The following is a 15,327-nucleotide window of genomic DNA, read 5'->3' as shown; positions in this document are numbered from 1 at the left end:
CCTCACATAGTGGTAGGAGGAAAGAAACCAGGAGAAGGAAGACCAGAGCTAAGAAGAAGAGAGAAGGAGGCCATTTGTCAGCCAAGGGCTGAGATAAGGGGGATTATATAGATATGGAAATAACCTCAACAGACAGGACTAAGTACAGTTCAGCAGAGTAAGTTTTTTTGCAGATTATAGGGTGAAACAAAGAGCAAGATGGCAGATAGTAAAATGGCTAGAGTGAGAGAGAGAAAGAGAGAGCACAGAAAAAACAGTGAGGGGGTGGGAGGTGATGAAATAGTGCGAGGCACAGAGTGAGAGGGCGGAGGAGAGAACGAGGGATGAGCGACACACAGAGAGAGAGAGAGAGTAGGAGGACCAAACGCTTGAAAGGCTCCCCGTGATTTTAAAGCACATATCAGCAGAGTGGTTCAGGTGCGGTCATCATGTGGCTATTATTCTTGTGCAGCCTGGCCTGTAATCCAAGCGAAGGGACTAAAATAGACAAACCCTAAGCACCAGCACACTGGAGCACAGGAAGTTCATTGACATCAGCTGCGACAGAAATCCCCTAAATGACTGATTTTAGTCACAACACTCAACTTCAGACATGGTGAAAATCAATAAATCAAATTCAGGCACAACGGGCCTCAGTGCAACATGTTAACAGTTTAAAAGTTAATCTTGTAGCTATGCTATGGTCTGTAATAATGGTTCTGTCACAAATTAAGTATACAGACGAGTTGTACATTTCTCCAAAAATGTCTACAACAAAAAGTGCTCTTCATATAAATGGATTTACATTTACATAAACAAGAATATTCCGATATAAATCAGATTATCATGATTATTGACTGACAACATTGCAGTTTTAAGAAATTTGAAATGACGTTTAGCATATGCCTGTAATATTTAGAATATATAGTCAAAAGAGCATATCAAAGTGCAGTATCAACAGAATAGGATTCTGTTATTATTTACAGAGACTATCCGGCGGATTTACAGACAAGGCTTAAGCTAGTCCCGGACTAAAATGCAAGTTTGAGAGGTTTTAACTGAAAGCAACTTGCACTGGCGTATCTTAAAATATGTCACTTCCAGTGTTATGCCTCAATATGCACACCAGTAAGGTTTTAAGTAAAGCACGTTTATAAAAGCTATAGATGTCCTAATTAAACTAAGGCCTAATCCTGGCTTAATCTAAACCCTGTCTGTGAAACCAGACCTCTGTGTTCTAGTGGAAGTCTTAATGGAAATGTATGTATACTACAGTATATATACATCGGCTACATTGGATATTCCAAATAATTCCATTAATTTATATTGGCTTAATTTTAAGGACATAGATTTTTTTCTTTTTTAATCAAAAGTGACAGCTTTAAGCAAAAGTGACTTTTACATTGTTATAAAAAAACTTTCTATTCATCACAGATTTCAGTTTCATTCAGTTTTCAGCTTTAATGATAATAAATGTTTCTTGAGCACTATGTGAGCATTAGAATGATTTCTAAAGAATCATTTGACACTGAAAACTTGAGTAATGGCTGAAAATTTACAGTATTTCCAGAAGAGAGTAGCAGCACAAAAATGTGCATGCCTCAGAATATGTTAATTACATACAGGAATATTTAATTAGCTGTGGTGCATGTAAATATATATTTTATGGCTTAACCACAATACGGACCTTATGGAATAATTCAATATGCAATATGCAGTGTGTGAATGTGTGTGAATGCTTGAAACCCCTACAAACCTTTAGAAGATCTTTCGGGAAGTCTAGGCCGTCATTCAGTCCCTCCAAGTTACTAATGAACTGTGTGCAGGACATCCTCTTCCCGATGTTCTGAATTAGAGAGAGACGAATGGAATATAAATTTACTGTCAGCTGATGCGCTGACCTATTTCACAGTTCCTATGCACTCAACAACACTTACAATACCAAATACACAGCGCCCAGTAATCATGTTAATATTTTGTGCAAAAATAATTTTGCTTTCCCTGAGAATCATTTTTACTACTACATTTATGGATGAATTTCTATTCAGCTCAGAGAATAAAATCCATCCTAAAAACACAGTTGTTTTATCCAAACCAGCTCCTTTCACAGAGACTTCAATCATGTACATGTAAAAATAATAATAGTAATTTCACAATAAACATCTATTACAACTTCAGACTTACAAGTGTCAGATAATATTTTTCATTTTCCACAAAGTAGACAAACATTTCAGAAATGTGACTGGGATTAATACATTTTTGTACACAGCAGTAAAATCCAATTAAAAAAATCAACAATGTATTGATGTTTTGTAGCTTACTGTATATTACACAAATAATCATTTAATATAATAAGAAGTAAAATTTTATTGGAGTCAATTTTAGAGAAATTCAATCAGTTTCGATTCAGAAAATGCCAGTATCAATGTATATTTTTCAAGATTTTAAAATGGCCTTGATGGCTGAACATGGTTCACGATTTTTTCTGTTGATTTTTCTTATTGTTTGTTATGTTAATAGTACATCAGATACTCAAACTTACATGACCATGCAGATCAGTGTTGAGCAGCATCAGGGCACAAGTCAATGTGTGAACACTATCTGAAACACACAGGCATAGAAGTGCCATAAGCTCACACAGTCAGAGCAAGAGCACCCCACGGTGTTATTTTTATTGTAATACACACCAGATGCACTTTCATTGTAGTACCCCAGAGTGCAGTCTGGACGATGGGGCGGGGCGACACTTTTAGGCGGGGCGACACGTGTCGCTCCGCCCACCCCCATTTTAATTGGTTTATAATACCGCAATCTTATTGGTGTAAACGATTCAGGTCTGAGCATGCGCATTCCTTTATGTACGATTTTGTGAATGATTTGGCCGCATCAAAGAAATATTAAATGCTAACTTTAATCGTATCTTATTATCAGTTTACCATGGTAATTTTTGTTAATATCTATTGGCTAATACTTTATTATACTTAGTTAAGACACAGTATAGATTAAGTTATTGTTTAAAAACGAACGCTTGGTGACGTTACTTGTACTTCAGGGAGATGTTTTACATTAGATTAGTGCGTCATTCACTTGGCTTCTTCATATTTCTATCAGGATCGGTGGATCAGCACAAACTCGGGATTTTACGCAAATGATGATAATTGACTGTAAGAATGTAAGCAGCTGATTTTAAATTCTAAAGCATGACCGTTTTTTGTTGTCATTTTTTAACGAGATTGTCCAATGCTTGCATTATTTGATACAAAGTGCAAATAAAATGTTTAATGGCAAACACGTTTCCTGGTTGATTACCTTCATACAATATGAGGGCCTATTGTTTCTGTAAAGCCCTATGTTATATTTTTTAAAGATTCATGTTTTCTAATAAGTGTCAACCGGTTATGTAGGCTACGACTGTCTATCTGTGACTGTGACATCAGGTAGGCCTATATTAAAAATCCAATTGTTTATTCATCCACCATCGCATTGCGTGTTCATGTTCATAGGCTACTGGATAAAAATGGTTACAAATATTAACACTCACATATAGGCTGCATAACCATAAAAAAAAAAACACTGCTATAAATCTGTGCAATTATAATAGGTTGTAATAAAATAAATAAAACACCCAGCAGAGAAGTGATATGAACATGTAGGCCAATTGCTTAAATACGCTCTTGAGCACATAGCCTACATTATAATATTTGCTATAGATCAACATAACATCTGTTTTAGAAAGAAAAAAAACACACAAAAAAAAACATTTTTTTTATTATTTTTTTTTCACATTGCAGCACTGCACGGATTTTATTCCCATTGTACGCACATAACCCAATGGCCAGGGCTTGCTATTTGGTAGCCTGTCTTATTTGTCACCGTGGTTTTGCTTTAAAATAAAATAAAACACACTTTCGGATTTATCCTTTGTTTTACTGAAATACAGGGAATCATAATTTGTGTAAAATCCCGAGTTTGTGTTTATTCACTGATCCTAATGGAAAAACGAAGAAGCATAAACGAATGATGTAAAATTAAGGAGCTCTGCATGACATGCGGAAAAATATTGTCTTAATCAGCCCACATAGAAATGATCTCTCCTTTGATCTGCCAGTAATTTCATGTAGTCATGCTCATTGCCCACCAAAAGTGGCACTGACTTATCTGCAGGGTAAATTAATATAGTATAGCTAGGCTAAATCTCAAACAGTGTATTATTTATCAGCAACATATTTTGTGATATCGCCAAGCCATAAAACTGCTCAATATTAAAGCTTACAATATGACTTTTTGTAAAGCTGCTTTGAAACGATGTAACTTCATCTAACTTGATTCGTAAGTTCATCAAAACATTATCCAATTGATCGTTACTGAAATCGCAATGGTTATCACTTAATATAGTACGCCCAAACACCGTCATAGATAATTCATAAACTCGTACATTAAGGAATGCGCATGCTCGTGCCTCAAGCGTCTATGCCAATAAGATTGCTGTATTATAAACCAATAAAATCGGGTGTGGGCGGAGCGACACGTGTCGCCCCACCTAAAAGTGTCGCCCCGCCCCATCGTCCAGACTGCACTCTGGGGCTACTCCTTTCATTCACACAATGCTTGTATGGCTTACCTTCATTTGGTATAGTGTTCGGGTTGCACTGGAGGTATCTTTTAGAGAAATGCGATAGTACTCTCTCCCTCTCTTGTGTCTCTCCCACTAAGGCGAACTCTCTCAAAAACACTCTAATAAAAAGACAGCAGGAAAAACAGAATGAGCCGGTTGGACACGTAAAATGAGAGCAAATATTTATATAACTAAACACAATGGAGCAGAAAGCTCACCTCAGTGCTTGATCCACCGTCATTCCTGAGAGGTTAAAATAACTTAGATACTCCTCCGCGACCATGCTACTAAAATCATTGCTACACAAGTCATGAAAAGACAAATGCATAAGAAAAGAGGTTTTTGGTTCTTATACTGGGGCTCCAAAAGTCAGACCTTTCAAACAAAGCTCACGTGGTAAATTTCTTCATTTTTCAAAATCCTAAACACATTTTTTCTCACTGTGTATTTTTCTCACAAATACGTCCTCACTGTGTATATACGTCTACACATTTGTCCTACAACGTGGTATTTATTGTAATCAAAGAACACTTTGTTTCACAAAAGCTCAAAATATAAAGCAAGAGGAAGGAACTAAAAATAAACTTATTTATTAATAATTAAAATAATTCTTACTTCTTGCTCAGATGACGTGCCACGTCTGACTTCTTAAATCCATCAAGATTGTACAAACGTTTGGCCAGCCGTTTCGCAGCTTGGAGGTCAGCTTTGTTGCCATTGGCCAGAGTTTCAGTGCTGCCAATAGCCAATCGCTCGGCTACCTCTGGATCAGACTCCGACACCGGCCGTGATGGCCTCTCTCTGGAACCAAAGAAAAATAATTGTGTGTGAAATGTATGGCATGTGAGACACTTATTTGAATCTGGTTGAAGCATTACACCAGGAAAAGTAAAAGAGGTAAAAGTTTTATTTGTAAAAAGGCAACCCGGATACGATGTGTGAATGTGTTTGGGCTTAAAATCAGCCACCATGCACAACAACACAATATAAGCATACTGAACTACATTTGAATACTGACTATTTGTCAAACCAGTCAAATCATGAGGTTAAATTTGTTTACTTACCATCTCTCATGTCTAAACCTGTTATTCTTAGCACTGGCAATGTGATGTAAATAGATTCTATCTGATGTACCCATACAAACTCTTTCCCAGCAGGTCAACTCAATCCACAATGTACAGAGAAACCAGCTTTTAATAACCGAAAAAAGGTACATCTAACAAAGTACTGTGAGCGCATGAACCTGCACCTTTGTCCTTTGTGCACCATTCAAATTCAAAAAAGCCTTATAACTTGTCAGACACATATACACACAAACATTCTTCAGCTGGTATTCAGATGTGAATAATAAGAGGATAGAAAGAAGAAAAATTTATATTAAAAGTGTCAAATATGTGTGAAACACATTTCATTTAGTCTTGAATCAAAGAACTAAAGTGTAAAACTCTGGCAAACTAATAACACAAAAGGTCTGATAAACCAAAGCACTACTCTACCTCAGTGACCCAACTCTGCCTTTAAGCCACCGCATTCCAAAGTTAGTTAGATGTACGAGCAGCAAAAAGTTCATGCCAGATGCAGATATCCCCTCTATCCTCTGTCTTTGGTTTGTTCCGAGGATCACCATTCCCAACCTCCTCCAACCGGATAGTTCACAAACAAGCCAGGGGAGGAGACTCGAAGAATGGGATGAGGGCAGACTGTTTATTCTTGAAACAATGTACAGATAGAATCATGGTAGAGAAAACCAGGAAGAAAAACAGAAAACTTTTCCGCCACAGGTTCTAGGATGTGTGACAAGCTTTTACAAAGATGCTCAGTGACTAGACACACCTTTGATAAATCTTGCTGTATACCAGACAACAGCTGATATATTTAGATATATTTATGTGTGCAAATAACAATAACATGACACACATATTATAACTTGTTTGGTGACAGCATGTGAGGGGAAAAAAATGCAACTTCTTAGTGCACATGTACACACCCACCGACTATAACCGGTGAGGTGAATACACAGACAAACAATCAGCTCACTGTGCTGAGGCTCTACAACATTCCAGTGCTTTAACAAAAGCGAACACACCTCTTTTTTAGAGACTGATGACAATATTTACATACCAAAGGAGGAAAAAGATCATGTAATTAAAATGTTTGCATGACGTGACAGCTTCTGGCAGTAGTATCACGTAAGAAGGATATGAAAATTCCATTCCATTGACAACAGGTTGCACTAGAATTTTTGTTTTAGCTTTACTGTTCATGAAAACAATAATTGAAAATTGACTGTAATAATAATAAAAAAGAATGCATTTTATTTAAAATGCGCGTATCTAAAACCCAAACAACCGCTTTCATGAATTTGACGTTTTTAAAGGAATTTTAGTAAGAACGTTTGTCTCGCAATCTCGGTATTGTAATCGTGGGCACTTCAAAATTACGAATTATTTTATTTTTTAGAACGCATTTTAAGAATACTTTTTCATCGAGCGGTAAAAATGTAGCCTACAACACTGTGTGCAGTGTGCGTGTGCTGGTGCTACGTCAAAGAGTCACGTGCACTCTGATGTAAACAACCCCAACGTGCATGAGACACGCTGAATAGTACAATGGCTGTGTTTAAGGATTTGGCACTTAATCTGGACTGAAAGACAGATGGACCCTGGATGGAGTATTGCTGTATTCTTATGGTATGGCAATGATGGCAATGATGACAATTGTTACTGTTCTTTCAAGCATTTAATTTAAAAAAGAAAGAAAAAAATGAAAGAGAGACAAGATGAAAATGCTCTTATTGTCACTCTCTGACAGTAGATGGCGCTTATGGAACAGCTAAACCTCCATACTACTGATACAAAGCAGCTTTCAGTTTCTGAACTGTATTTAAATGCGAAAAAAATGAAAGAGAGACAAGATGAAAATGCTCTTATTGTCACTCTCTGACAGTAGATGGCGCTTATGGAACAGCTAAACCTCCATACTACTGATACAACGCAGCTTTCAGTTTCTGAACTGTATTTAAATGCGTCAAACAGACATTTAGATATGTGTATTCACTATGGTGTTTATCACAACAAATACTTAAAGAATTAATAGGACATTTATTTTCAAACATAAACATTTTTACATTTTAATCTGGACTAAAACATGCCCTAGGCCTAGATATTGATTGGAATTTTTCTGATTATTTATTATTGTTTGGTAACACTTTACAACAAGTTTCCATTCATTAACATTACTTAATGTAGAAATTGCTCATTGTTAGTTCATGTTAGTTAAAGCTCCAGTCCGTAACTTTTTGGGTTAAAAATTATCCAAAATAAATTTGAGCAAGTACATAACCAGCCAGTGTTCAAAACTAACTGCTTGCCATAGCTCAATTTAAAACGGTAAGCTTGTAATAATGTTTTTAATTCCAGTGGTACTGGTGGATTCCCGCAGGAAATTCGAGCATGTCTTTGCGTCATTACGTCACACATCTGTACATGGGCAATTCCATGCAAAGGTCATCTTTACCATGAAAAAATAAAGTTTTAAACAAAAGAACAAAACCCTTTTTAAGTTGTCCATTTAGGTCTGTAATATACTGTATTAATGTGCTTTAACAAAAATTTTAAGAAAATTGCCTTGTTTATCCACCAGATATGAGGTGAGCAACAATGCTTAAATTACATTTTCAACCAGCCATTTTTCATGCTTTCAAAAAAAGGTATCAAAGACCCCCCTTTTTAAACTTTATTTTAACAGTAAGCATTTTGCAGAAAGATGGAGGCATGCCTGAGAAAAAAAAATATACTAATTTGGTCATAACAGCACTGCCTGTTGAATTTATAAGGGCTATAATAAAGAGGTCTTGACGCTTCAGTGCACTGTCACGTCCATAACGTTTTAAAGGTTTAGTTTATTTAATATGACAATTATAAATGCAAATAACTTGAAACTTTATTTACAAAGCTAAATTATGTTTATGCTTATTAGGATAGACAATTCATCTCACTACTTTGCTCTGAACAACCATAATAATGCGTTACGGACGTGACCGTTACGGACGCTTCATATTAAATCATGCATATGACTATTGTGATCTGTTTCAAGACAGAAATGATTTTGGCCACTTCATTTCAAGTTTTGTTTTGTAGAAAGACTTTATTTAAAGTGAATTTCTTTGTATAAATTGTATCTTAATTTTAAATCAAAGTTTCATCAACCAATTGCCTGGATTTAATAAATAAGCAAATATAGCATGGAGGTGCGATCACTTGCAACACGTAAACTTGAGCGCGTCTCATAACTGAACAGAATCATTTCAGACAGTCTTCTTAATGTGAAAACACAGCCATTATGCGTCAACAAAAGTGCCATGATGGTTTGATTGTTGATTTTCCAAACAGATTCTATGTATTTCAGACGCGTCACATCCATAACGTTGGTTTTTCCTCATAATACACTTCATAAAAATATATATATTTTAAACACTGATATTTTTATGTTCAGCTAAGACCCCTTCATCATGTGGATAGCAATATTTATACATTGGATTTAAAAGTTCACAGACTTTAAAGGAAATCGAACAGTATACCAAAAACTCTGTCATTTCCCGTCACATCCATAACGCATGCATATTTTCCTTTTTTGGGGGTCCTTAAATATATTTTAGAAAAACATATTTTGCCTGTCAATTCCCCAGATTGGGTGCTCTGAGAATATGCATTTCCAATTTAAATATTGTAAGAAGTTATTTTTTCCTGAGACATTTCACCTGTCATTATGAGTTCAAATGTCACATCCATAACGCTGGAATTACCCACATATAAAGGAGTCTCGGCTAGTAGGCTGTATTGCGTGTGAGGATGTTGGAGGTGTAGATTTATAGCCTTTTCTCACAGCACTTGATATAATTAAACTTCTTAATTTGGTGGCGGATCCAGAAAGGTTAAAATGACAATCACCAGTGACAACTGGAGATTCACCCGATGTAAAATGCAAAAGACTGACATTGTGTTCATCCGCGCTGTGCCGTGTCGAGGTACAACTCACGTAAAGTTTATAACTCCGCGAATAACTGCAATTGCAGATTTCGAACAAAGATGGCGAAAGAGGAAAATCTGCGGACTGCAGCTTTAATGCAACGTTAACTGAATGGGGCCTCACCTAAAATGTTACCCATTGTTCTCTATAGTTCTTTTGCACTTTAATCTGTTTAAAGCATTTGTTTACTTAATATTTTTTTGTGTATTGTTTTATTATATTTAAATGTTTAAATGTTTGTTTTATTATAAGAAAAAAAGTTATTAAACCTGTTAGGAGGACAACACTTTTTAGGTAACTTAATTCAATACCACGATAATACGATATACCGTGATAAAAGCTTCAGCAATAATCATTATATGAAAATGTGGTAACGTCACATGCCTAATAGTGAAAGTACTTATGTTTTGTCAATGTGGTCAGTCATCCAAACGAAACAAACTTGACTATAACTGTGGTTACCCTCTCAACCGAACGCGATTTCTGGCAGCGAGCGTCTATTTACCGTCAGGTGAATATGTGCCATAATTAACTTGTAATCTAACTTTTTTAGTTTAATGAAATATTTTAAACCCCTCGAATAAAAAAACACATACTTCATGTACAATTCTTTTAATAAGACCCCCTGAACCTTTTATTTTGACAACAAACTTTATTTAGGAGTCAGACTGCCCAAACCCCCACTTAATTCGGACCCTGGCTAAAATTGAGTTACATATTGAGATCATAATGGTCCTCATAAAAACCCTCGAACGGCAATGGTCCTCAGTAATAACTATCTATCAGAAAGGGTGAATGAGAGCACTGATCTTTTACTGTGATAAACTGTGAGTTGCCTTAGGTATTCACCACAAACTACTCAGAAAGTAAAATTAGCTACCTGGAAGTCACTAGCCTAAATGTACATGCTATAATCAAAGTACTGAGACAATGTACGTGAAAATGAGGAAAATAACTCCTTAACTACTTGACAGCCCTGAGATATGTGTGTGTGTGTGTGTGTGTGTGTGTGTGTGTGTGTGTGTGTGTGTGTGTGTGTGTGTGTGTGTGTGTGTGTATGCGCGTGCGTGCGTGTGTGTGTGTGTGTGTGTGTGTGTGTGTGTGTGTGTGTGTGTGTATATGTGTGTGTGACAAAAAAAACCTTGTTATAGACCAGGGTAATTATAACTACAACTAAAACCATAAAAACATTTTCGCTACTTGAAATATAATAAACGTTAACTGAAATAAAAAAAAAAAAGTAAAACCTTTTATTTTATTCCAGCTAATTACCAAGACATTGTAACGAAGTACTAAAATAGTCAAGACTGATATAAAAATTAATCAAAAATATAGACATGTTAAAATAAACTAAATTACTAAAAACATTAACGTTAAACAGAAATTCAAAAAATAACAACTACATAAATAAAAACAACTGTAATAATATCTCTATGATACTAAAATAATACTGATAAAGAGCAGAATTTTTTCTACTCACCGGTATATGGCAGGGTGGGGGGCATATATGTAATTATCCTCCAAGGCCCCACCCCCCCAGCAGAGCACATAATGAGCCATCACACGAGGCCTGCCCCTTCACACCTCACATAGCCAGATGACATAAGCTTGCTTATAAACGCAGCATCCAGCCTTCCACATTTTTCTACCCTTCCCTAAACCTCCTGCTGTCCAGAAGCCTGAGGAGGCTTTAGAAGAAATGTGTCTCTCTGCGTGTGCAAGTATCTTGAACTGTAATTAAAGTCTTTCAGTTGCCGCGTTGCTGATTCTTTTATTCTGCTCCAAACTTTTATAAGCGCTTTTCGTGAGTCAAAGGCTTGATACAACTGTCTTATTTTCTCTCATTCTTTCTCTCCCAACACGCTGTTCCCTCCCGCTTGCCTGGTTGCGTGTGTTTGTGGATGTGTGTTTCTCTACTCTTGTCAGCTGAGCTATTTTTCGCTGGTGGATATGGTCTGTGTTTCCTTTCACAACGGTTTACTCCCTCTTTTCCCCTTTCTCCAACCCTCTCTTCCTCTCTTTGTCTTGCCTTGTTACTTTGTGCCGCCATTAGTCTTTGTCGATCTCCATCTCAACATGGTGCTGAACACATTGTCTGTCTCATTAAAAAAGATACATTTATATCCAATCTATGAGAAAGTATAAAGGTCAGAATTATGTGTTAGAAATAACGGTTTGCGTTTCTTTAGTATGAATGGCTGTTTAAATTAAATATTGGGCAGAGGTGAAAAATACAGCCCTGGTGAAACGGTAATAGATTTTTATTCTCTCTATTTAAAACCCTGAAATCACAAGACAAGTTAATCTGCTCTCACCATGGAGACCGAGTGTGCCTGGCAAATATCCAAGTCTATCTGGCCCCATGGCAGGGGAAGGAATGTAGTGGATGAGCCAGGTATCAAAGCAGATAGTGTCGGCTTTCAGGCCCTCTTAATAACCACACTAAACTCAGATCAAACAATATTCCTTATTGTAGGGGACTTGAAAAACTTATGCCACATTAAAATACCCTTCTGATTGTGTTTATCTTCCTCCCACCTAAATTTTGCACATAGAACAAGAAACAAGGTTTTGAATTTTTTTTAAACAAGAAATACTGTTTTGCCTGTGTGAACTCAGAGCTGTGATCTGATTTATTTTGACAACAGACAGGAAGGAGTAGAAAGGGATTATAGACCTAAAAACAAATCTGACCCTGAGATTGTGGGTCAGTCACAGCCCCGGAAGGATCTTATGCAGCCATTGCCAAGGAGAACCTGTTTAGTAGGAACTTTCTCCTTATATTACTGCTTGCTGCTATACAACTGATCAGAAACAATTTCTCTGAAGATGATTTGAAGCAAGCCCTGCATTTTAACAGACAGGAAAGAGCACAATCCCGAATAAAACAGTTCACACTACATTCATCAAGGGCATAAGTGAGAGAAATGTATCTGAAGCTCTTGCCTAAACAAATTATCAAGAAAAGCAACTGAGCTGATAACTCAGTGCAGTTTATTTAACACAATCACATAGCTCGGCTCTGCCATCTAGAGGTAAATACTCAACTGTAGATTCCTTTTGTAAACTTATCCTAAACTAGAAAGCCCATTAAAGTCATCATGAAATCAAAATGGAAATCTTTTTTTTTTTATGGAATATTGCACTATTATAAACAATACATCCATGCACATAATTTTTTTTATATTCATGTGCCCTCATAACATTGAATCAAATTAACAACATCTCTTCTCTGATGACATGACATTAGGGTGGGACAACCTGTCTGTCACTCACATGAGATCACAGCAATAGCAAACCACAATTACCCAATCAATTCCCAATGGACACAATCAACTCCCACCCCAGAGAAACCGTTTCACCCGGATATACGTCACAATGGGGAAGAAAAGACTATCGCAACTTTTTTTTCATGCCAACTTTCATGCCATTTCAACTGGTTACCAAAATTCTATAGTACGAATTAACAAATTACACAAGCCGCTTTTCCAAACAATTCAACCATATCCGTACTGACTGGGCCAGATCGACACGGAATGGAACGGTTAAGCAAAGAGAATGTTTTGGCCCTACAGTGGAAAAGTGGCTATAGTTGTAAGAACCATCTGTCCTCAAAACAACTATGGCTTGACACTATACTACTATACTGAGGACAGGAATGAGTTTGTCTTTATGAGTGTGTCTGCACTGCCAGCTGTTTCTCTTCTAATGTGTATAATTACTATTATACTTGCAAGAGTTTATTTCACCGGGGAAGGGCGGTGTTTACATAACAGTAACATATCTGTTGACATGCAGTGATGGGATATTTATGACAACTCATTAGAAAAAATGAAAATCACAGACTGCAACTAACCTTATGGCAGCGTCTGTGTCAGAATCAGGACTGGGGACTTGACCAGAACAGGATCCACTGGAGAACGGACTCTCTTCTTCATAGACACCGCTCTCTATGGGATCAGGCGGTTCGGGGCACGTAAGAGGAGCAAAGCTCAGTTCGATGATCTGCTTGGCACTTTCGCAGATCTGACTCTGGATCTCAGGAGTGAGAGTCGGAAAATCAAAAGTGAAGACTGGTGGGCCACTAGGAGTAATGTCTTCACTATCCAGGCTGCTATAAGAGGTGCCCTTGGCACGGTGTGACTCCATAATGCTCTCAAAGTGTCTGCTGAAAGAGTCCAAGCCATCTGATGAGATTCGGCACGGGCTGGTCACAGAGATGGGAGACTTCAAAGCAGTGTGGCTGTCAGGCTGGCAATCTAGGGGACTATAAGAGGAACATAAATCATAGATGCACTCCTTTGAGTGGTTTGTTTGCATCATTTAAAATGAATTTAAAATGTTTGATGCCACAGTACTGCACATATGATGACACCCTTCCTAAAATTTACATTGCAATTATACATTTTCACATATGAAGACCCAGTTAATTGTGAGAAGAAGAATAATGTAAAATATTATCTAAAAAAATAGTTAGTTTGTATCTATATTTATTTGTTTATTTATTTATAAGACTTTAGAAATCGGAATGAAAGTTATAATGTAAATGTAAACTTATTTTATATTATTAATGTATTTATTTATGTATACAATTTTTATTCTATTTTTCCTCAAAACTTTTCCTCAGACACCCTAGCACTCCATTACAGCCCCCCTGGACATCCCTTCTTGTTCTAATTTACCCCAAAGTCTTCAAAAAGTAACCAAACAACATAAAGCAGGCAGGAATGCAAAATTCTAGCCATTTTGTTGTTCTTTTGGTCAAATGAAAGTCCTCTGTTCAGCATCACATCACATCAGCATCCAGTGTGGATTGTTGATGTGTGTGTGAATTTACATATGCATAGGTGCTATAGCATCTATTCCACACTCACCCTCTCAGTAGTCGACTAAACACTTCATCTCCCTCAGGTGTGGCATTTTGCCTCTTTTTGTCGCCTTGCATCCTCACACTGGCCCAGCTCACCACCTCTTCATCTTGCAGCTCCTCCTCACCATCTGTGTATGGGCACAGCATTCCCTCCAGGGGGCTGCTGCTGTTAGTGCCTGAGGTACCCAGCACACTGCGGTTACTGCCAAAAGCAGAGTCCACTTCCTCCTGTTCTGCTAGCATCACCTCATCAAGGTCTGTTTCCCTGTAACAGCGCTGGGACACCGCATCTATGTCTGTCTCTGAATATTTGACAGTGCGTCTGATGATGCCAGTCATATTGGAGGACCCCACTGTGGGATGATGGTGGATTAACTCCACTTTGACTTGCTGTACATCATGGCATGAGGATTTCGAAGAGGCGGTTGATTTACAGTGTCTTAAATATGATGTTACAGGCCTTAGCGGGGTAGACAAAGGTGGAATGGGTGTCGGAGACTCGCTGGAACAGCCACTGGAGGGTGCAGTGGAGGAGCCTGGAATTTGTGTGAACAACGAAATACAAAAAGATTGAGAGTGTCATGGTTTAAATTTTAAATAACACAAGTGTAGTCATTACTCATTTTTTATATACTATTTATATATAAAAAATGATAAATCAAAACAAAGTCTCTGAACAGACAAAATGCATAAATTATACAGTTATATTTAGAATTTCTAATTTACAGTTTCAGTAAATAGTAAATGGTTTTAGACACATTTTTTAAATATTACAAAAAAGGACATTATTAAATAATAATTGTATGTCCTTAGATCCTGTAGCTCAACTGGCAGT

At 37.0% G+C, this 15,327-nt stretch overlaps 1 protein-coding gene across 3 annotated transcripts in view; it reads right to left on the bottom strand.

Moving 5' to 3' along the window:
- The window catches only part of psda (pleckstrin and Sec7 domain containing a), an 82,857-nt gene that overhangs the window by 61,977 nt on the left and 5,553 nt on the right, over window positions 1-15,327 (bottom strand). Inside the window, exons 4-10 of one of the 3 annotated variants that reach the window (XM_056257211.1) lie at window positions 14,497-15,028; window positions 13,479-13,889; window positions 5,210-5,395; window positions 4,813-4,893; window positions 4,601-4,713; window positions 2,522-2,580; window positions 1,736-1,825 (exon numbers count right to left, since the gene is read on the bottom strand). In XM_056257211.1, the coding sequence (XP_056113186.1) occupies window positions 1,736-1,825; window positions 2,522-2,580; window positions 4,601-4,713; window positions 4,813-4,893; window positions 5,210-5,395; window positions 13,479-13,889; window positions 14,497-15,028 (1,472 nt within the window). Of the gene's footprint in view, window positions 1-1,735; window positions 1,826-2,521; window positions 2,581-4,600; window positions 4,714-4,812; window positions 4,894-5,209; window positions 5,396-6,090; window positions 6,321-11,102; window positions 11,416-13,478; window positions 13,890-14,496; window positions 15,029-15,327 lie in introns of those variants that run through there. The other 2 variants (XM_056257214.1, XM_056257213.1) reach the window with 2 other exon arrangements.

This window comes from Rhinichthys klamathensis, unplaced genomic scaffold, assembly GCF_029890125.1.
Source record: "Rhinichthys klamathensis goyatoka isolate OS25496 unplaced genomic scaffold, OSU_Roscu_1.1 h1tg000135l_1, whole genome shotgun sequence".
Lineage (NCBI taxonomy): Eukaryota > Metazoa > Chordata > Actinopteri > Cypriniformes > Leuciscidae > Rhinichthys > Rhinichthys klamathensis.
Note: the sequence above shows the minus strand (reverse complement) of the source record. Positions and strands in the feature narration are given on the sequence as shown.